This window comes from Chiloscyllium plagiosum, chromosome 13 (genome assembly GCF_004010195.1).
Source record: "Chiloscyllium plagiosum isolate BGI_BamShark_2017 chromosome 13, ASM401019v2, whole genome shotgun sequence".
NCBI lineage: Eukaryota > Metazoa > Chordata > Chondrichthyes > Orectolobiformes > Hemiscylliidae > Chiloscyllium > Chiloscyllium plagiosum.
In genome coordinates this window covers 46,629,182-46,653,584 of record NC_057722.1, presented here as the reverse complement: position 1 = coordinate 46,653,584, position 24,403 = coordinate 46,629,182, and the positions used below count along the sequence as shown (strand labels likewise).

Sequence of the window (24,403 nt, the reverse complement as noted above, 5' to 3'; positions counted from 1 at the left end):
TTGCCCACCTCAGTCTGAACTACCACCTTCATTTCTCACTTCCATTTCTCACGGTGGCACAGTGGTTAGCACTGCTGCCTCACAGCGCCAGAGACCCGGGTTCAATTCCCGACTCAGGCGACTGACTGTGTGGAGTTTGCACGTTCTCCCCGTGTCTGCGTGGGTTTCCTCCGGGTGCTCCGGTTTCCTCCCACAATCCAAAAATGTGCGGGTCAGGTGAATTGACCATGCTAAATTGCCCGTAGTGTTAGGTCAAAGGGGTAAATGTAGGGGTATGGGTGGGTTGCGCTTCGGCGGGTCGGTGTGGACTTGTTGGGCCGAAGGGCCTGTTTCCACACTGTAAGTAATCTAATCTAATCTAATCTAATTATTGGGATCATTAGCAATGCATTGCAAAGCACTATATGCCTCTTTTTAAAATCATTATTTCTCCCTGCAAGAAATCAAGCCTAAACTTGCTGCATTCTTATCAACTCTCTGGTCCATCAATGAACATTCTTTTTCTATTTAAAGACTGAGGACTGGATTTTGTGAATCACTTTGCCTCCTGCACACCTGCCTTTTGCCCAGAGAGGAACAACTAGCCCACTATCATAAAAAAAAATCAACTGTCCATTAATGGCCTGGAGACTGGATTTCTGCTTTTGAGGGACAGAAAGTCCCACCTCAACACTATCAGCCTAGCAGTATCAGATGGGTGCAATAGCCACCACCAGCAATCCCCAGTGGAGATTGTTCCTGAAGCAAGATACAAAGAGATAATTTCAGGAGTGGGATCATAGCCTAGATTTCTCCAGGATCAGGCAGGCAGCCCATAGAAATGGGATTAACAGGGTTTGGGGTCATTAGATTGGCTGGGAGAGGGCACAAGATGGATTGGGTGGCGGGGGAGATGGTGGTGGAATCCAGCCTGTGTTATCGTTGAAATATTCTCCTAGTTTTTTTTTCCTCCCAATCTTGTCACAGCTTTCAGTCCTAGACAGTGGCTCTACATTGTCTCGACAATGCTCTGGACCATGAACACGAAGGCAATGAATGGGTCTACTTTGGGATAGGATTACTGTAATTTTGAAAAGCAGTGGGCCATGACAAATAGTCTAGTGGGAATGAGGTCAAGGGTACAGGATGTAGGGATGAACGTAAAGGAGGTATCAAGAGAGAAACTAGAAAGACTGATAGTTGGGAATAAGGCTTGTAGGAGATTTAGTTTGAAAGGTGCTGGGGAGAGAGATGGAAACACCAGAAGTACCTGAATAGGTGATCCCTGCTTGGTGAACAAGAAATCCATGAGTTTATCTTTATAATCAGATGCCAGAATATAACAATAACTGCACAAGTAACCAGAAATCTTTTGAAGGGTTGAACAAAATCATTACTATCACGTTTTGTTTGAACATTGTACATAATCTGTAACAATGTCCATTACTTTTAATTTTTTTTCAGAATGAGTAAAGACTGAATCCTGAACATATAACTGATAGAAAAATGTAATATTATGGTGGCTGAAGAGTACATGTGAACTTAGTGCAAAATTACACTTTCTGGAAAGAGATCTATCCAGACTTGATCATTTCAGCTACAGCCTTTAACAAACTGAACAGGTATAAGACGCAGAGTTGCTGAATTATTTCCACTCACCTGGTTACGGTTGGGAAACATACCAACTCCAGATACATAAAATGTTACTTTTTTCTTCCAGGCGCAGAAATTAGAGTGGTTCAGAATTTTGGTAATATTTATTCAGTTAAAGTGCAATATTTGAATTTCTGAAATCTCTCATACCTGAAATTTGGTGCAGAAGCCCACTCCAATGCCAGACAGGCTAGATCCACAGCAGCATAGACCAAGAGAAAAAAGATGGTCACTATCCCAGCAATAGTATTCAATTTGCCAGTGAACAACACAAGCTGAAAAAGCAAAAGAACACATAACTTTAATGCCCCAAAGTTAACAAGCATGCACTCAATTGTCTATTGAAATGGCAAACAACATCTATTCAAATAATATTAGTGAAAAATAGTTGCTAATTTTTTTGCCTTTTGACAACACAAAACCCATTTCTGGTCTTGTCAAAGCTACTTTAAAAAAGGTCAAGATTTCCCCTTGGAGTTGAATGTAGATCAAGGGTATAATAAAATAAACAGTTGCTGTAATCCTAATAACACACCATTTGCTGGAGGGCATCAGGTGCTATCATGAGTGAAGGAGCTGTGTTATAAGTCATTGTATATTATACAAATACATCATTTTACACAGATGGGATGCCAAGATCTGCTAGTATTCAGGCTACATTCATAAACAATGTAAACAAGTGACTTTAAAATATAATGGTAAAACTGCATTTGGGAGACAATAAATAAGATATTGCATGAACTTCAGCAATAAGTAGCAATATTTCCATCATTGTTTTACAGCATGAAACTAACCATTTTGCTCATCAATCTACAGTTCTCCATTCTATCTCATGAAAGACCAATCTCATGCCACACTCTGCTTTCTTCTGTAATACCCTTTTCCGAGCACCTACTGATCATTTTAAAACGCCTAATGAAGTTTGTATCAACAATTTTTCGCAGCATAAAATTCCACTTTTTAACTACCCTCAATGTAAAAATATTTTTCAAACCTTCCATTCAATTCCATTTTTGATCATCTTAAATATGTGCCTCTTTTTAACATCTCACTGATTACTGCAGTCAATCACAACCAACAACCTGGGATAATCAGTTATGTTGAAAATTTCTATCAGGTTACTTCCTAACCTTACCAACTCAAGTGAAAGTAGCCTCAACCTTTAAATACCTTCTTGTATCTGTAACACTCTAAAACCATGAGTAGCTAGATTGTTTTTTTTCCCTTTGATTTTCATTATTCCCACGGATAGAGTGACTAAAACTGCAAATAATTTTCCATTCATGGCTGAATAAAATATTTGCACAAATTTAACATTTCAGAATTAGAAAGGCATCAACTCTACTTTTATCAGTAGTACAGGTTAGAGTGTACAGGCTGGTTAAGATGATACAAATGAGAAACCTAACTATACACTGCTTGATCTCAATGTTTTCAAAAAAAAAAGATGGACTTTACATAGTTAACCAACTTTATGGAAGAACCGAAAGAAAACTTCTCGATCGGTATTGGTAGCTCCAGTTGACTACTTGATAAAGCCAATTCATAACTATGCTACACATACCCAATCCATGATCTCTGCCAGTTAGTTAGTCTCAGTAGAGCAATCTATAAAGATATTACAATTACCTCAGCAGCTCAGGACTATGGAAAGGTTGGAACACAAGAAAAATGAACAGTTCACGTTGACCACTTTTTTGTCATTACAGGAGATGCATTTAACTTGGTGACTAATTTTCTTTCCAAACAACATCTGTCATTTAGTACCTTTACTTACAGCCACACTACTTGAATAGGATAGATTCAGGAGATAGCCCTTTCTGTCCTAGGGTGCTTTCATTCACAAATAATCTGCATGTTGATCTAGACATACCAGTAGGTTGGTTAAAAGGAGTGTGTTTCATGTAATTCTAACTGTGTCCAAATTTCCCTAAACTACATCATGTAATGGGATGACTGCAACTTGACCCATGATTATTTTGAATATACATTTTAGACAAAAATAAGGGAACTTGTTTGAAGATCTCAGAGTTGTTGTTTCAGTTATTACTTAAAGCAGATTTGAAAGCATGTTGTGAATTTGCACTAGTTCTGCATCAGACTCAAAGCTTATGCAGTTTGCTGACTTGTTTGGAGCAGGAAAAATTGTCAAGTTAGGTCTCTGCTACAGCACTGAAAAAATAAATAAATAATATCAAGTAGTCAACTGGAGCTACCATGGTGGGCGACACGGTGGCATAGTGGTTAGCACTGCTGCCTCACAGCGCCAGAGACCCAGGTTCAATTCCCGCCTCAGACTGTGTGGAGTTTGCACGTTCTCCCCGTGTCTGCGTGGGTTTCCTCCGGGTGCTCCGGTTTCCTCCCACAGTCCAAAGATGTGCAGGGTCAGGTGAATTGGCCATGCTAAATTGTCCGTAGTGTTAGGTAAGGGGTAAATGTAGGGGTATGGATGGTTTGCGCTTCAGCGGGTCGGTGTGGACTTGTTGGGCCGAAGGGCCTGTTTCCGCACTGTAATGTAATGTAATAAATAATCTGTTGCAAATATGACTGGATTCCCTTTTAAAATATAATACAAAGAGCACATTTCATTCAGTGCTGGTTTAAAAAGGGAGCCATAATGAGTTTAACTTTGGGAATTTCTCAATAAGACCATGACTCTATTCAGCACCTGAACACAAACTCACCCACAAAAATGTTAAATGCTCAGTACTTGCTGTATCTGTTAGGTATCCCCAAGGGATTTGTGTGCATTATATCTGAAAGGATTTCCATTTATCTTCAATATGATTTTAAGTTATGCCATGATTGAATAGAATATGATTTCACTTCCATAAACTCAATTTCAAACTGAGAACCTTGTCTAGATATTATGGAGTTAGACATCTGTCTGACAAATGGAGATTTTATTCCTTTTTTTCTTCTTTTATTGATTTGATTCAATATTTTTCTAATCATATTGATAATATTCTTCCAGATCTTTGATGATCCTTTGAGTACAGCAGTTAGTGAAATTAATGTGGTGTAATCTTAAAGCCCACTGCCCTGCCTCCCCCATAATGTTCAAATTGGAGAAACTCAAGTGATTTTAACATTTCTAATCTTGCAATTGCAACAGACTATTTAAGGAAGAGTTAAATGCACCTGAAATGCACCAGCAAGGTTTGTTGTTTACTGGTGCATGGTCTTCAATAATGTTAGTAAACGAGATTTACAGGTTTCCCTTCTGCAAACAATCTCAAATTTGTTTTTTTAAAAAAATTAATTCACAAGACGTTGTGTCGCTGGCTAAGTCAGATTTAATGTTTAGATTAGAGTGGTGCTAGAAAAGCACAGCAGGTCAGGCAGCATCCGAGGAGCAGGAAAATCGACGTTTCGGGCAAAAGCCCTTCATCAGGAATGAAAGGCTATGCTTTTCCAGCACCACTTTAATCTAAACTCTGGTTTTCAGCATCTGCAGTCCTCACTTTCGCCAAGTCAGATTTAATGCCCATCATTAGTTGCTCTTGAGAAGGCAGTGGTGAGCTACCTTCTTGACCCACTGCAGTTCATCATAATGCCATTCAGAATGAAGTTCCAGAATTTTAACCCAGGGACTATAGGGGAACTGTAATATATTTCCAAATCAGTATGGTGTGTGGCTTGAAGAAGAACTTGCATGTGGTGGTGTTGCTGTGTACCTGGAAGCCTGGTCATTCTGGATAGTAGCAGTTATGCTTTTGAAGGATCTTGGACAAGTTATTGCAATACGTTTTGTAGATGGTATGCACTGCTACCATTGGTCATGGAGGAAATAAATGGTGAAGGTGTTTGGTGAGATGTCAGTCAAACAGAATCCTTTGTTCTGCATGGTGTTGAGCTGCTTGAGTACTACTGAAACTGCACAGAGAATTGGGCAGTATTCTATCACACTCCTGAATTGTGACTCCTAAATGATGGACAGACTTTAGGGATTCATAATGCAAGTTAATCATCAACCTATAATTACCAACCTATAATTTGCTCTTGTAGCTGCAGTACTTAAAAGGCTAATCCAGTTCAGTTTCTGGTCAACAATAAATACAAGATTTTTTTTTTTAAATAGTGGGATACTCTGGGATGGCAAAGCCATTGATTGTCAAGGGATAGATGGCTAAAATTCTCTTCTACTGGAGATGGTCATTACTTGACGTGTGTGGCATGAATGTTACTTGTCACTTATCAGCGCAAGTCTGAATGTTGTCAAGGTCAAGCTGCATTTGGATGCAGATTGCATCTTTGTCTGAGGAATCATGAATACACAGAGTGCAGTACAATCCTTAGCAAACACCTTCAGTTCTGATTTTACATGAAAGATAGAAGATCATTGATGAAACAGTTGAAGATGGCTGCAACTCTGAGGAGCTCCTGCAGTGATATCCTGGGATTGAGATGAAAGACCTCCAAAAACTACAGTCTTCTTCATTTGTGCCAGCATGACTCTAATCAGAGGCGTGTGTACTCCAGATTCCCAGGACTCCAGGTTTGCTCAGAATCGTTGATGCTACACATGAAGTGCAAATGCTATCTTGATGCCAAAGGGCAGTTGATCCTCACCTACCTGGATTTCAGCTCATTTGTCCATGATTGGACCAAAGTTCTAATGAGATCAAGAGCTGATTGGCATAAGCAGAACACAGTGTTGGTGTGCACGTTATTATTGAGTAAGTGCTGCTCGATACTGCTGTAAATATCACCTTCCATCACTTCAGTGATGGTCAAGAGGCCACCAGTGGACTAAGTATTGCCTGGGTTGGATTTCTCCTGCTTTTTGTGCACAGGATACATGGACAAATTTCCACATTGTCAAGTAGAGGTCACTGACATACTTGTGCTGGAACACTTGTCTCAGGGCACAGCTAGTTCTGGAGCACACTTCTGTATTATTATGGAATGCTGTTAGGGACCACAGCCTTTGAAGTGTTGTGTCCCTTCAATCATTTCTTGATATCAGGTGAAATGCTTGAATTCTGGCATGTGAGGGGCAGGGGACCTGAGGAGAAGGCCAAGGTTGATCATCCTTTGGCACTTCAAGCTAACAAGTGTGAAAACATCTTCTGCATTGATGATGTGCTCGGTTTGCCCATTAGTGAGAATGGGGATATTTATGGATTTCTTTCCTTTAAGAACATTCCAGACCAATTCTAGATTCAGTGCTGGAACAGAAATTCCAGAAGCTACCATGATAGAATTTAAATCTTTATCACCAGACCACAGCTGTGACTCTGGACTCATCTGATACTGCTAGATTGGACAAGACAAGGCCAAGTATATATCCCTTGTTGGTTTCCTCACCACCTGCCAAAGGGCCAGTCGAGCAGCTATATCCTTTAGGATTTGACCAGCTCGGGCACTGGGGCTGCTTTGAACATTGGGTCTTTCAGCCAGGGTATGAAGTGCTATTCAAGATGGAGGAGAACTGCCTAATCAGCTGATATCAGATCAATAGCTAACAAGGAGAAGGAGGAAGAGCAATAGTGCTGGGGGATTCAGACAGGCATTTCTATGGTGAAGTAGTGACTCCAGGATGGTGTGTTGCCTTCCTGGGGCCAGGATCACGGATGTCACTGCATGGCTGCAAGGCACCCAGAAAGGAGAGGACAATGAGTCAGAAGTGATCGTACATGTTGGTATCAATGATATAGGCAGAGTGAGGAATAAGGTCTTGCATCAAGAATTTAGGGAGCTAGGCAGTAGATTAAAATGAAGGACCTCAGTGGTTGTAATTAAGTCCAGAGGTCCTCTGTTCTCCAGAAATAAATAGATCAATTATAACAGTTACCATGGAATAATATTGTCCACTGGAGAATAAACAACAGTAGGACAGCACGGTAGCTCAGTGGTTAGCACTGCTGCCTCACAGCACCAGTGATCCAGGTTCGATTCCAGTCTCAGGTGACCACCCGTGTGAAGTTTGCACATTCTCCTCGTGTCTGCATGGGTTTGCTCTGGTTTCCTCCCACAGTCTAAAGATGTGCAGGTCAGGTAAATTGGTCATACTAAATTGCCCATATTAGTCAGAGGGAAATGGGTCTGGGTGAGTAACTGTTCAGAGGGTAGTGTGGACTTGTTGGGCCAAATAGTCTGTTTCCACACTATAGGGAATCTCATCAAATAAGTCTACAAATGAACAAATACCAGGGGAAAACCCAACATACAAGTACTATTCAGAGACCAGCATGATTTAAAAGTTTGTGTGTCCAATGTATGCGCAGAATTAACACACTTTTGTTGATGGAAGATAATATGCTTTTAACTATGTATAGGAGTAACTTGTAACTGTACATGGTAATGCATGTCTATTTTTAAATAACAAAAGGGGGATGTTAGGATAAATTCAATTGCGCTGAGTACACTGCTGGCTTTTGTAGTCTTGTGGTCATAACCTCTGCTGCAAGTAGATTTTTATGCAGAAAAATGGCAGCCATTAAGTACACCTTGCATGGAAAAGGTATCCAACTCACCATCTCTCGGAATACATCTGGCATTTTCAGTACAAATTATTAAGGAAAGATACACTTATCACAGAGCTTAAAGGCTTGTATCAAAAGCGATTTTAGATGTAACTACACTGAATTATTAATCTATAGAAGCTTTGATTTATTAAAACCATGACTCAGTAAAGATCCAGATAGCTAGCTTTCTAGGCTCACAGAAACATTGACAAATGCGAGCTTAATCTTGTATGGATTCTCTAATGCATTCGAATCATACACAGCTACAACTTCAACAGATTCTATTCAAAACTGTTCTAGTTTTTGGCTCAGTAGGTGAAGATATTCACTTTTAAAAAATCCAGAAAGTGCTACAAGTTTGAGTTTAAAAAAAAACCCAATAAAACATAAATTAAAATCTTTACTGGACTTTTATTTGTAGAAAGACTAAAATCTGAATATGGGAACGGAGAATATTATTATGCTCTTTCGCCTCCAGAAACCTATCTTCCAAATACTGCGATTTATTTGGATTGTTCTAGCTACAGTTTTAAAGTCTTCCAATCCCTACCTAACTTTCTTCCTGGTATCTCAATTCTAAAAATAACTTTTAGTGAAATGACACTAGGTTCAGATATAGTGCATTAGTTCAGTTTAGATTAGATTAGATTAGATTACTTACAGTGTGGAAACAGGCCCTTCGGCCCAACAAGTCCACACCGACCCGCCGAAGCGCAAACCACCCATACCCCTACATTTACCCCTTTCCTAACACTACGGGCAATTTAGCATGGCCAATTCACCTGACCTGCACATCTTTGGAATGTGGGAGGAAACCGGAGCACACGGAGGAAACCCACGCAGACACGGGGAGAATGTGCAAACTCCACACAGTCAGTCGCCTGAGGCGGGAATTGAACCCGGGTCTCTGGTGCTGTGAGGCAGCAGTGCTCGCCACTGTGCCACCGTGCCGCCCACCAGTTATCCTTTGTTGTTCTTTAAAAGCTTCTCAGTCCTCTGATTTCCCACTCATCTTTGCTATGTTATACTTTTTTCCCTTTTGTCTTTATATGGTCCTTAACTTATCTCGTGCAATCTCGTGTTAAGAAAATCGTGCAATAGCCACGCCATTTAAACTAATGGGCCTGGAATCGCATTATAGCCAATATGGTAAGGAAAGTTCATGTTCTACAAACAACGTTCAAAATTCTTAAATCATGTTAAAACCAATTTGCTTTGAAGAAACATGAGACAGCGGAACCGGCTGTTTGTGACCAATTTTTTTAATGATGCGTGCTTTTACCTTTAACATTTTTATCCATTACTGGAAAAATGCATGTGGAATGGCAACAAGCCTCAAGGTGACGATGGCATTTGTATTTCTCATTAATAACTGATGTCAAAGCACAGGAACTGAGATCCAATGTACATCAGTGTTCACCCTCTACAAGTGCCTAGTACACCAAGATCATGTAAAGGTGCCTGAGGATGAGGATGAGTATAGACAGATCCAGAATGGCATTAACTTTCCAAATCAGGATAGTGAATGGCATGGAGGGGAACTTGAAGATGGTGATGCTCTCATGTTTCCACTCCTTCCATCCTTCAAGATGGTAGTGGTCATTCTCAGGCTTTAATTTTCTAGACAGAGCTGACCTTTATTCTACTATTAAAACTCACTTTAGATCAGTGTTTTGTTTCTCTGGCACTCACTTTGCCTTTTGTTCCATGACATGTTTGGGATTTAATCTCACGACAAGACATCACGTTTCCACCTCTCCAGTTCCAAACAAGGGTCAGATTGGACTTGAAACGTCAACTCTGTTTCTCTTTCCACAAATGTGGAGTCTCTCCAGCAAGTTTTATTTTAGTTACAGCATCTGTAACTTTTGCTCTTATTATACTGACAAAAGCAAATGATCACAAACAGGATAATTATGTCTCTAACGAGAGAAAAATCAAATTAATGATTTTTAACCTGAAATGCAGTTTACATCAAGAGAAAGACAATTTCCTGAAAAGGTTATATTGACCCCTTGAGCATTCATGATCTTTTCAAGCTTTAAAGAACAAGCAAAACAAAAGCATCTGAATTAAATTTCATATGAACTATGGTCTGTGGGTGGCCTAGATACTAAAATAAAATAATTATCTATTTGACTGTAATAATGGGCAACTATCCAAGACAGCTCCAGTCACATACTTTAAAAGGTCTACAAATAACCATTGCAGTCTGTGCCGCTAAGTTATTTTCAAGAAAGAAAACAATTGTCCAGCCATGATGTAGTTAAATCTGGAGGACAGCATGGAGATGTCAAAATAGAGACAAATTAATATTACCAGACACATTAATCATTAGCCTAACATAATGAAATTACACCAGACCCCCGCGGTAACATTTGAAATGGTTATCTGTACTTGGCCAGACCATATAATTTTTTCTGCATGTCGGCTTCCACATTTATCATTCAATGCATTTCTTCGCAGACACAGGAACAAATGAGTGACATGAGGCTTTCAAATCTCAGGTGGCTTAAAACAACTTATTAGGTTCTGAAAATGATTGTCAATTCACTGCTGCAAAGAGCAATTCCTTATAGTGCTTTTTGTTCGACCATTTAAGCAAGAGAATATTTCAATCTTCCAAGTGCACAATTTATGCTGAAATACATAGCAAAATTACTATGCCCTCTGATTTTAAAACCTTTGACACATGTGTGTTGCGGAAATACATTTACATCTGGATTCTGAAGGACCACAAATAACATTGTGCTCCATAAGTATAACAATGAACCTCAAGAAATTATGTGCATGCATTAGTCTGAAAATATAGAGGTAGGTAATTCAATTTTACTATGGTATCCTCTAGTTTGAGAATTAATAAATGAATAATGAGAGAAATGGAGAAATTGAAAGGTAGACCTGGGGCTTTATTTTCAAGGAGGAGATCTAAAGTCACTTGAGACAGGTTGTAGTTGCAATCATGTCCACTTCTCAAGTATTAGCCTTTGCAATGTGTATAGATTTAGGCCAAGAGAAGGATTACTGAATACAGCCAAACTTTACCTCAAGTATTGTGATTCGAGTAGTGGAACTATTATTAAACTACATTGCTTACCTTTTTTAAAAATATAAAGGAGTAACAGTAGGCCATTCAGCCCTTTGAAGTTTGTTTTGGCAATCAATAACATAAAGGTGGATCATCTAACTCACCTATAGCTTCCTCATCATCCCCTAATTCTTCATCCGCTTCCTGTCCAAAAATCTCATCAATGTTTGGTTTTGAACATCCACAATTAGTGAATATCCAAAGGGTCTCTGGAAATGTCCAGTCAAACATTCAAACAATCAAACTTTAACATAGAATGATTAAATCACAAGAATTTTGTACCGCAGGAAGAGGCCAATCAAGTCCGCGTGTCTGTGCTGGTTTATTGCTAAAGTAGTCCAACATTAATCCCATTGAACTGTTTTCTCTCACTGGCTCTAAGTTTGTTTCACATATTTATCCATATTTCCTGTAAAACAGCAATGATCTCTGCTCCAATCATTCTGACTATCATTCTGAATCTCATGCTCCACAATAATCTAATTAGACTTCTCTCAATTTTATGCTCAGTGATAATTTTAAAAAGACGAGTCCAAATTACCAAATGCTAGATGAACTATTCTTTCCCTATTTATCCTATTAAAAATCTTTAATAATATGGACATTTTCTTTGCTCTAGTGGAAAGATCCATCATATCAAAATTCCTACATCATAACTATTGTTTACACTCCTTGGCATTGTTCTAATGAATCTACTAGAATGCTCATTAAGATTCATGAAAAAGAAAAAGTGCATTAAAGCTAATGTTACTGTTTTTACTATCACGTATGCTGGTTTACAATCTGTGCCTTCATCATGTCAACACAATTAACCTTCAATAAAAGTAAAGTTTGAATCAGTAATGACCTGCAATGTTATTAATGTTAACTCGCTCACTTTGATAATTATTGTTGCCGTCAGAACTAAAATGAATGTATTTTAATCATTCAATAGATGTGATTTGCCTTTCACCACAGGAGCTATGTCATTTAGATCACTGACCCAACACAACTCTGATAGCTAATTACTTCATAAACCCTCTGCGATCCAACTTCACCATGTGTTCTATTGATTTCTGAGAATATTAAACTTCCATCAATATTAAGTACTATAATCTTTACTTGCTCACAAAATTGATCTCAACTATTTATTTCACTTACTTATCAAATTATTTATTAGGAAAAGACAAGCAACTTTGAACTGAGAAAGCATACAAATTCTATTTTTAGTGGTTCTTGTGGTGCAGTGGTAGTGTCACCATCTCTGGGCTAGCAGGCATGGGTTCGGGTCTTGCCTGGTCTGGAGATATAACATCTCATTTCTGAACAGGGGATTAGAAAGTATCTACTTTTGACTCATGGCATAGCATGAACAGCGCTTACATGATGTGGTCAATGGTCTCCTGGGCACTGTAACAATTCTATAACAATATTGATGGAGTTGATTTGTTTAACTCTTCATGATATGATACTAACTAAGTTGGAAGGATGAAACAGATGCCCTCCCTGATGCTTTTCAAAGCATACTTAGTTCCTGCACTGCTATGTCTTGACCTCATAACATCAGATTGCAGAATAGAGGACCCTTGCTTCCCTGTTGAGTGGTAGTGGATGGGAAAGCTGGTGTGAGTTGAGGTTTAAAGGTGTATCAGCTGTCACATTGCAAACAGAAGGAAGGAATGCTGTTTACCCTGTAATAAGCAAACAATCAAGTGGTGATGCACTGCATCCTTCACTAGAGGAATTAGGGATCACCAATAAATCCTGGGATAGCAAGACTGCCTGTATGAAGATTGACTGGATCAGCTATGATGATACTCACTGAAGTTTAGAAGAATAGGTAGGAGAGTTAGGGGATGTACTATCTCATAAAAACCTTTAAAATTCTAAGAGGGCTAGGCAGGGTAAACACAGGAAGGATGTTCCTGCTCACTGGGGAGTACAGGCTCAGGGGTCACAGTCTAAGGATTCAGCACAGGCCATTTAGGAATGAGATGAGGACAAATGTCTTCACCAAGATAGTGGTGAGCTGAGGAACCCTATCACAGAAAACAGTTGAGGCCAAAGCATTGAATGTTTTCAAGAGAGCAATAGATGTAGTTTTTAAGGACGAGAGGGATCAAAAGGTATGAGGAGAAAGCAGGAATGGAGTATTAGCTCCACGATGAGTCACAATTACATTAACTGACAGCGCAGGCTCGAAAGGCTGAATGGCCTATTCCTGCTCCTGTCTAGGTTTTTAAATGTTTTTAAATGTTAGCACTCAGTAAAAAAGATGCACATTATAATAACAAGATTTCAGATTAGTTCATTTGTGTTCAAATGCTACAAATGGCCACACAAATAATGTTTTAAGAGTGAGGTAACACTAGTCTGACAAGCTTTACAGTTTTTCCTTTAGATTTCATAAAGTTGCTCGATCCTATGTTTTAGGTGGCCCTGTAGGTAAAACAACTAGATGAAAATTACACTTGTATTTTTTAAAATCAAAAACTGTTCAATGATAGCAAAATACAAATTTATTTCTGATTATGTAATGCTGAAACAACATTTAGCTGCACAGCTTTTGGAATTATTACATATACTTTCTTAAGAGTAACAGAACAGTAAATTGCCAATGTACTTTGGTTAGATCAGAGTCATGACTTGGAAACAAACAAGTAAATGTACCTGTACTGACACCCACGAAATTAACACAGCAGCCCAAGGGTTTCCACCACGAGAAGTTCTCTTTGCAGGCATGAGAAGCTTTCCTAAATGAATGAATGTTTTTAAAAAATCCAGTCAATGGATTAATCAGATTAGGACCATCAATGCTTCACTCAGTTAAATGTCTTTATGGCTCAATGTTTAAACAAAGAATTTTAAAGAATAAACAACAAAGAGGAGTATATCACAATTCACGATCCCACTAAATGGTTCACCACATCCTCAAGATGAACGAGTGGAACTGATTCCATACTTGCAGTTTTATTTGTAACTGCAAGTATTAAATACACAATATTAAAGTGGTCGTAGAGACCAGGATGCTATAATCACATCATGGATTGTTAGTCTAATAATACAAATGGCATTTTTATTTTCAGTACTGTGAAAGAAAGAGTTAAAACCGCCACTACAATAGGAGTTGCAGAAAAATATATCAATATCTGCATACAAACAAAAATAACATATGTCAAGGCCCAGTTCAGCCGAGGCATTCAGATTATACTGTGATGAATACAGATATTTCTTTTACATATTTATAAAACAGCCATAACCTAGACTAAAGATGGTCTCTGTTCATCCAGAGATATGCTGAACAGCCACAACTTTTCACAATTCCATTCAGTTCAATTAATGCAGGTTTTGAAAACACATTGTGTTAAAAATGGGTTAAATTAAAGTGAGTCAAATTTCACAAAAATGATTTCAGAAATAGCTTTTACTGGATTAATTTGGCAAAGTCATTTTCACAATATTTTTTTGCCCTCCAATTTATAAATTTTACTGTAAATGTTAAAAGCATTTTTGAAAGCCTCATAGTTATTTGTTATCAGTAATTAAACCACTAACTGCAAGAGGAAACAGTCAGTCAATGTGAAGCTAAAAGCTAACGAACAGTATTCAGAAATAAGGTTACAGTGCAAATAATCATTGTTAATGACTGGAATTAGAACCAAAAGTAATCACAGCTGGTTTAGAATCTCACTTCAAATGCTGAAGAAAGTAATAATGTACACATAATGTCCAAAATGAAACCTATATTTAATGCAAGCCAAAAAAACCTATACTCTTTGTTGGCACTTCTTTCTGAAATGTTCATTCTTTGCACTACTCTAAATGATTTAAACTTTTAAAATACCTGTGTGTCCTGTAAAAGGGTTTGTGCTTGATCCAATTTACCACCATTCTTAGCATTTATTTTGCATATAATAATGAAGATGATTGAACTGTCATTATTGCCTCCTCCTCCTTTATGTTTTGGACACGATCCAGAGCTGACCATATTCATTTCAAACACCACAAAAAGTCAGAGACAGTTTAGAAACGCTTTTCAATTTGTAGAAATGCATTTGTTGTTGAAAACAAAATTAATGACCAGTGAACAATTTCACATGAACAGGATAATGAAGACGCAGATGTTATTTTTCTAACATTGGATACAGTCTCTGTAAGTTGGCAAAGTAATTACAATCATAGTCTGACTGAAACAAATGACTGCAATTGTTCAGAGTTAAAATAATTCCAAGGAGGAGAAGGAATGTGAAAATTTCCAGGATCACAAATAATTATGCCGACAAGCCAATAAGCAGGGGTGGTTACAAAAACCAAAGAGTGTGGCGCTGGAAAAGCATAGCTGGTCAGGCAGCATCCAGGGAGCAGGAGAATTGATGTTCTGGGTGTAAAGCCTTCAACAGGAATAATCTGATGGCCTGTTACCTGCCCTCGATCTCTTTATTTCCAACTGCTACCAGGACATTGACAGCTCAACCTGTCCACTCCCCTCACCCACTCCAACTTCTCACCCTCGCAATGTGCAGCCCTCCACACCAACCCCATTGGAGAAGCAGTCCTCACTTTCTCCTAGATTACAAAAACCACATGGCAAGGCTGGCTTTGTCCAACTATTTGTTCACTGCATCATGAAATGTTTTGCCTGGCACATTGGTATTGTTGACTGGGTGGAGCATTAGAATCTGCATGAACAAAGGCTTGTATTAAAGAGAACACAGTAGTTCCAGGAATAAGATATATTCAAAGGTTCTAAATAGCCGAGAGTGCAAACAACTAAAAACATTGAAAATTAATCTTTGGTGTTGAGAGAGAATTGAAAAGGGAATTAGAAATGGGGTGGAAGATTTAACCTTTTTGGTGCAAAGATGATAGAATTTCTACAGTTTGGAAAGAGGTCATTTGGCCCATCAAGTCTGCACCACTCTCCAAAGAGCATCCCACCCAGATCCAGGTTCTCTACCCTGTCCCTGTAACTCCATGTGGATATCATGGGGTAATTTAGCTTGGCTAATCGACCTATCCTGCACATTTTTGGACTGTCGAAGGAGCCAGAGCACCCAGCAGAAACCGACTCAGACATGGGAATAATGTGCAAATTCTACACAGACAGTCACCCAAGATTGGAATTGAACCTAGGTCCCTGGTGCTGTGAGGCAATAATGCTAACCCATACTGCCCCAGTACTTCACAGATATTTCCCTACATAAAATCAAAATACTGGACAAATTCAGGAGATCTGGTACTATCCGTGAAGGAAAAAAATGGAATCAAATGTTTCAAGTCTAGACTCATGCTGAATTTAAAATGTTGATTTTATTTTTCCTCTCCACAGATGTTGCCAGACCTATTGAGATTTTCCAGTACTTTGCTTTCATTTCAGATCTCCAACATCCGCAGAGTTTTGCTTTTATTTTCGCCTGATGGATTAAGGATTATCTTGTTGGTATCATACAAGAATATGCAAAAGACAAGGCAGGTATGTTCCAAGACAAAACCTACAGTTTTTATATCAGACAACAAAAATCCTGTCTTCCCAATAACTGCACCCTCAAGGAAGCTAACTGATAAGAATGGGGGTAAATTAGAGTCATACAACATAGAAACAGGCCGTTCAGCTCACCATAGCTATGCTGACCAACAAAAATCTAACCATAATAAAGTTCATTGTAAACGGATAGACAAATTCCACAGATTTCATGGGAACATATTTGCCTTGGTCTTTTGCATATGGCAAGGCTGGCTTTGTCCAACTATTTGTTCACTGTATCATGAAATGTTTTGCTCGACACATTGGTGTTGTTGTTACACTAACAAGATAATCCTTAACCCAACAGGAGAAAAGAAAACGGTGATTTTTCTGTGGAAACCCCAAAGTATACCAATCTTATTTACCTGCACTTGATCCATAGCCTACTATACCCTGGCATTTAAGTGCTCGTACAGATGTTTCTTAAACTGTTGAGAGAGTACCTGCTTCCACCATCCTCTCAGGCAGCGTGTTTCATATTTCTACCAGGCTCTAAGTGAAGAAATATTTCCTTAGATGCCTTCTAAACTACTTAAAAACTTATGCATCTGGTCTCAGCCACTTCTACCATGGGGAAAGGATTCTCACATTCTACCCTGACAACGCTCTCAATTTTGCTTACCTCAATCAGAAAACCACCCCCCGCGAGTCTCCTCTGCTCAATGGAAAATAAATTCAGCCTATCCAATTTCTCCTCCTAATCAAAGCTTTCCATCCAAGACAGCATCCTGGTGAATCTCATCTGCACCTTCTCCAGTACATCACATTCTTCTGCTGTTTGGCAACCAGAGCTGTACAGTGCCTTAAGCAACACTCAAAGTTCCACCAAAACTTCCCACTTTTCTATTCTACGCCCCGGCTAATGAAGGCAAGCATCTAATGTGTCTTCTTCACCAACCTATCGATTGGTGTTAAAACCTTTAGGGATTTATGGACTTGTACACCAAGGTCTCTTCATTCCTCAATATGCTCTAGAGACCTACCATTCATTGTGTAAATCTTTACCTTATTAGACTTAAAACACATCACCTCACACCTATCAGGATTAAATTCGATCTGCCATTGCTCTGCACAATTGTAGACTGATTGGCATTAATGTTCTCATGTTGCTACATACACTACTGCACCTTTGCACAGGTCCCTTCTTAAGAAAAGGATTGGGGAAAGCATTGTACTCAGATTCAAAAGCACAAATTAGGAATACTGGGTCAAGAAAACATTCATCTTGGGTATGATTGCCCTCTCACCAAGTGATCAAGTGTCTCACTGTATATGTTCCTACAAAAATGACAGGAGGATGCCTGGCAAAATCATTTCAAAGCAAATAAAGTCCGAAGGTGGTAGTGGAAAGAGGGGACAATTTAAGAAAACTATTTTGCCCCTTTAGTATTGCAGATGCTTTCACGTGAGCCTCAGATGGATGACTGAGTAAGCACCGAGCGCAGAATTTCACAAAGGAAGATTGGGTTCCCTTCCATCTCAACGCCAGTGAAAATGTCTCTCTATGGCAGGTTTCCCAGCCAGAGGTTAGGTTTAGAGGACTCCAGAACATGCCAAGAGGTAGGTTAGGAAATTATAACTGCTCCTGGAAACACGTATGTGCGTTGATCACCAACACCAAATCCATGGTGGAGGACATGGTCCAGCAGAAAAGTAGGTCTGCTACTCTTGACCTTTAAACAGAGATGTAACTTGACTTTTTACCTCCCTACCTTTCTTCTGGAATTGCAGGTCTGCAAAACAAGACTGGAGAATAAAGCAGATCTGGTCCAATGTTATCTGTCTGGTGAGATAATTATCCACTCCCGAGAGTGGATCGACTGCCTGTCACACTTTTAAATGGTGTTGAACCTTATTCTAATCTACCGACTTTAAAGGATTAAATGTCATCCCTTCCTCTCTGCCTCTTCCCAACACAACTAACTGTATTGAGTCTTGCTCAAGTCTTATGCCAGCGAATCTTTGCACACTCATTTGTAGCTCAAATCATTCATTTTTCAAATCTGTTTTAACAGCATTAATTTTGTCCTCTTCGGTTTTAAATGCCAAATTACATTACAAACTGGTCTGCGCCGTGCTATTGCATTTCTCCAGAAATGTCACCTCGTCTAATCCAACTTTCTTGCTTAATCTGCATATTCTCAATATTCATCTTTATTAAACAACAATCTAAATTCCTCTTAAAATCATTGATGGGTATTGCTTTAACAATGGGTTGTGGCAAAGAATTTCAAACTCAAATCACTGAAGATTTCTTTTTTTTTCAAACTTGCTTTTTAATTTGGTGATTATTTTAAAATTTGTCATTTGTCTTGTTGACTAGAGGAAATAATTCATTTCTATTCAACTATTCCCGAAGATCATCAAATTGCTGTTTGGACTCAACATTATTTTTTTTTCCCCCAAGATTGCCCATCTTTCTGATGTGTCTCTTCATTAGTGTAATCCTTTGTCCTCCATACCATCTTTATAAATAAACCCATGTTTTCTTCCTACAATATGGTTAAAATTCACAAATATTTAATGCACAATACTTCCCTTATTCTTAATTTCTAAATGCACTACCTACTCTTTCCACAATGAACAACATTTCTTACCTCTCTGCCATGTCTTTTTTTAGCATATTGACACCCTCCTGTCATTTTTCACATGCACATTTAGAAGAAAATGCAACACAAGAAATATCTAGCCTCTGAAAATGTATTTTTTTAAAAAAAACAGAACTTGGCTTCTACAAGCTATTTACTGAGAGACAAAGTCCTGTGTTATAATTTCATGCAACTGCAATATAATCTAATTGCTCCAATAAAAGAGGAAAGAAAATAACTTGCCAAATATATCGTCCTTCGCGAGTGCATAGAGAATTCTAGAAGCTCCAATCAGATTGCTCATCGCAGCTGATAAAGTTGAAGAGTAGATTCCAATGATGACAAAGGGATGCCAGATATTAATGTCTTTGAGGAAATCATAATCTTTTTGAAGCAGCAATCTACAAACAATAGAAGAGAGAAAATCATACCTAGATGTTCCATCTTCGAAATCAAGAAAAAAAAACAAAAAACAAATCTCATTCAGTGGAATGCGAAGTTATAAACAAATAGGCAGCAGCATTTCTGGTTCACACTGTAAACCTTAGATAGCTTCTTAACAGTTCCAAAGACTTGTTAATTTGTACAGAATGTTGTACACCGGGAAAAAAATTTGGAAACTTGTTGCAGTGCTTGACACAACACATGACAAGAGAAATGTTGAACTGACATCCCAACACATTGCTTTGACGAATTGTTTCCTCCAGTATTCCTATCCAACAAACAATTCCACAGACACCAATCAGTCTTCATATATCTTGCCCACGTGACCACTGCTTGCATGAAATATGCTGAAGAAAGTACAAACCCCCACAATTTGTCCTCACTCAAACTCCTCCACAAGGGTGTTGGTGGTAAGGTAGGGGCTTAGTCATTGGATAATAATCAAAAATAGGAACCACCAGTAATTTTTCCCTTTGCTAATGTGGGGTTTCGAAGGCTATCACTCCCAGCTACCAGTTTAGTTATAATTAGATCACTCAATAGATCAAATAAAAAACACAGCCCACCAACTACTCCTAGTCTATAAGGATTAGGAGAAAGTGAGGACTGCAGATGGTGGAGATCAGAATCGAGAATGTAGTACTGGAAAAGCACAGGTCAGGCAGCATCGGAGGAGCAGGAGAATCGACGTTTCGGGCATAAGCCCTTCATTAGGAAATCCTGTAAGGATTACCTGTCATTGTTGTAGGAACAATCCACCAGGGAACTAATTATTTAATTTAAGAAACAAACTTAAAATTTTGACTGAATAAAATCATGCAACACTAAATTACACTACGTATGAGTAATGATGTTTATAAAGCATCTAATCTTGGCATCATAAACCACTTAGATGAAATGCATACTGTGCATGGAATAGCTTTTTTTTTTATGATTGGTAACTGTAGCTCGGTTACTTTACTTTAGAAAACCTTTTTGAGGTAAAGTATTTGAAATGTAAACACACCAATCTTAACCTGAGTGGCTTAACAAGCCATCAAAAGAGCTTAAAATAATTGCATTTTCCAACTTGATTCTGAAATGCTACAGGTCAGCATTTCTAAGTGCAGCTAATAAAACTAATGAGGCACACAAGGCACATCCACGAAAGTGGAAGTGTGCCATTCAATTTTCATTATCCTATTTGTGCATCTAAAATTTCATGTATCCAGTCTGCCACGTGGCATGCATACTTATGAACAAAGGTTTTCATAACAGGCCATCTAAACAATGATTCACAATTACTGTACACATTCATGCTGCACATGTCCGCTTAATTGATTTTCCAATTGGACTATAGCTTGAAGCAAAATGTTAGAAAATGTATCATGTTTAACAAAATATATCCTATACTTCAATTTGTGATTTTATTTTATCATGCAACAGATTTTTCAGGCACAACGCTTCCTGTGTTAACATCTGCAACTCAAAAGCAATATTTGCTAATCCTTTTGCACAACCCAGATACTTGTTCTACTATATAAATACCAAAAAAAAGTTGTTGTTTTTCAAACTTTATAGAACTAATCAGCTCAAATAACATTTATTTTCAAGGGGCTAAGTTGAAAAAGTTGCCAAGGTGCCTGCTCCATTTGCTCATGTAATATTTAAGCTATAAAGCGAAACAATCCAATGTGAAATGCTTTGAGACCGGAGACTGAAAATCACTAAGTAACCGTAAGCTTTTGCTTTTTCTTTAAAATAAAGACGCTTTCAGAAACAAATGGTTAGATTTAAAGGTATCACACTTTCAGCTGAAATAGAACATAGGTTAAAGACAAAAATACTGCAGATGCTGGATTCCAAGGTAGACAAGCAAGAGGCTGGAAGAACACAGCAAGCCAAGCAGCATAAGGGGGTGGAGAAATCAACGTTTCGGGTGTAATCCTTCCTTAGAACATAGAACAGTACAGCACAATGCAGGCCCTTTGGTCCCCAATGTTGTGCCAACCTTTTATCCTACTCTATGATCAAACTAACCTACATACCCTTTATTTTATTATTATCCACGTCACTTATCAGGGAGTCACTTAAATGTTCCTAATATATCAGATTCCACTACCACTGCTGGCAGTACATTCCACGCACCCATCACTCTCTGTGTAAAGAACCTACCTCTGACATCTCCCCTGAACCTCCCTCCAATCACCTTAAAATTTTGCCCTCTCGCGATAGCCATTTCCACCCTTGATAAACATCGCTGGCTATCCACTCTATCTATGCCTCTCATCATCCTGTACACCTTGATCAAGTACCTCTCATTCTCCTGGACTCCATTGAGAAAAGCCCTAACTCCCTCAACCTTTCTTCATAAAACACACCCTCCAGTACAGGCAACATCCTGGTAAATCTCCTCCACACCCTCTGAAGTTTCCACATCCTTCCTATAACGAGGCGACCAGAACTGAACACAATATTCCAAATGTGGTCTAACCAGGGCTTCATAGAGCTGCAGCATAACCTCGTGGCTCTTAACATCAATCTCCCTGCTAATGAAAGCCAACGCACCATACACCTTCTTAACAACCCTATCAACTTGGATGGCAACTTTGAGGGATCTATGGACATGGACCCCAAGATTCCTGTTCCTCCGCACTACCAAGATTTCTGTCTTTAACCCTGTAATCTGCATTAAAATTTGACCTTCCAAAATGAATCACTTCACACTTTTCCAGGTTGAACTCCATCTGCCACTTCTTAGCCAGTTATAACATCCTGTCAATGTCTCTTTGCAACTGACAACAGCCCTCCACGTTATCTACCACTCCACCAACCTTTATGTCATTGACAAACTTACTAACCTACCCTTCCACTTCCTCATCCAATTCATTTCTAAAAAAATCACAAAGAGCAGTGGTCCCAGAACAGATCCTTGCAGGACACTACTGGTCACTGAGCTCCAGATGGAATACTTTTTACCTACCACCACCCCCTGTCTACTAGGGGCCAGCCAATTTTGTATCCTGACAGAAACCTCCCTGTATCCCATGTCTTCTTATTTTCTGAATGAGTCTACCATGGAGAACCTTATCAAACACCTTGCTGAAATCCATTTACTCCACATCCACTGCCCAACTTTCAATGTATTAATCACATCCTCAAAGAATGCAATAAGGTTTGTTGGTCATGACCTGCCCTCTCAATGCCATGCTGACTATCTCTAATCAAACTCTGCTTTTCCAAATAATCATAAATCCTGTCTCTCAGAATCCTCTCCAATAATTTACCCACCACTGACATAAGATTGACTGGTCTGTAATTCCCAGGGTTATCCCTATTCCCTTTCTTGAACAAGGGAATGATATTTGCCACCCTCCAATAATCTGATACTACTCCAGTGGACAGTGAGAATGCAAAGATCATTGCCAAAGGTGCAGCAATCTCTTACCTCACTTCCCGTATTAATCTTAGGTATACCCTGTCTGGCCCAGGGGACTTGTCTATCCTTACATTTTTCAAAATTTCCAGCACATTCTTCTTAACATCAACCTGTTTCACACTGTCCTGACAAACGCCAAGACCCTCTCACTAATTCAGTATTTACTAAGGACCTCCCCCAACACCTCTGACTCAAGGCACAAATTCCCTCCATTATCCTGGTCGGCCCTACCCTCACTCTGGCCATCCTCTTGTTCCTGACATAAGTGTAGAATACCTTGGGGTTTTCCGTAATCCTACTTGCAAAGGGTTCTTCAAGCCCCCTTCTTGCTCTCATAAGTTCATTCTTCAGTTCTTTCCTAGCTACGCTGTAACCCTTTAGAGCCCTATCTGATTCTTGCTTCCTTAACCTTATGCAAGTTTCCTTCATCCTCTTGACTAGATGTTCCACGTCTCTTGTCATTCAAGGTTCCTTCACCCTACTATCCCTTCATTGCCTTAGTGGGGCAAACCTATCCAACACTCACAGCAAGTGCACCCTAAACAACCTCCACATTTCTGTTGTGCATTTTCCAAAGAACATCGGTTTCTAATCTATGTTCTACAGTTCCTGCCCAAGAGCATTGTAATTGTTCCTTCCCCAATTAAATACTCTCCCATACTGTCTGCTCCTATCCCTCTACATGACTATAGGAAAAGGTCAGGGAGGTGATCACTATCACCGAAATGTTCTCTCACAGAGATTTGACATCTGGCTTGGTTTGTTGCCAAGCACCAAACCCAATATGGCCTTCCCACATATTGAATCAGGAATCCTTCCTGGACATACCTGACAAAATCTGCTCCATTCAAACTATTTAGACTAAGGAGGTTCCAATCAATATTAGGGATGTTGAAGTCACCCATGACAATAAACCTGTTACTTCTGCACCTTTCCAAAACGTGCCTCCCAATCTGCTCCTCTGTCTCTGTTGCTATTGGAGGGTCTATAGAAAACTATGTTGAAACTTTATTGCTGGAACAGCACAGCAGGTCAGGCAGCATCCAGGGAACAGGAGATTCGACGTTTCGGGCACAGGCCCTTCTTCAGGAATGAGCAGAGAGTGTTCAGCAGGAGAAGATAAAAGGTAGGGAGGAGGGACTTGGAGGAGGGGAGTTGGAAATGTGATAGGTGGAAAGAGGTCAAGGTGAGGGTGATAGGTCGGAGTAGGATGGAGGCGGAGAGGTCAAGAAGAAGACTGCAGGTCAGGAAGGCGGTGCC

At 39.2% G+C, this 24,403-nt stretch overlaps 1 protein-coding gene across 1 annotated transcript in view; it reads right to left on the bottom strand.

The window, feature by feature from the left end:
* The window catches only part of zgc:153039 (uncharacterized protein LOC767698 homolog), a 99,680-nt gene that overhangs the window by 34,561 nt on the left and 40,716 nt on the right, over positions 1-24,403 (bottom strand). The window contains exons 5-7 of the mRNA XM_043703016.1: positions 19,525-19,682; positions 13,840-13,922; positions 1,783-1,907 (exon numbers count right to left, since the gene is read on the bottom strand). Coding sequence (XP_043558951.1) covers positions 1,783-1,907; positions 13,840-13,922; positions 19,525-19,682 — 366 coding nt within the window. The remainder of the gene's footprint in view (positions 1-1,782; positions 1,908-13,839; positions 13,923-19,524; positions 19,683-24,403) is intronic.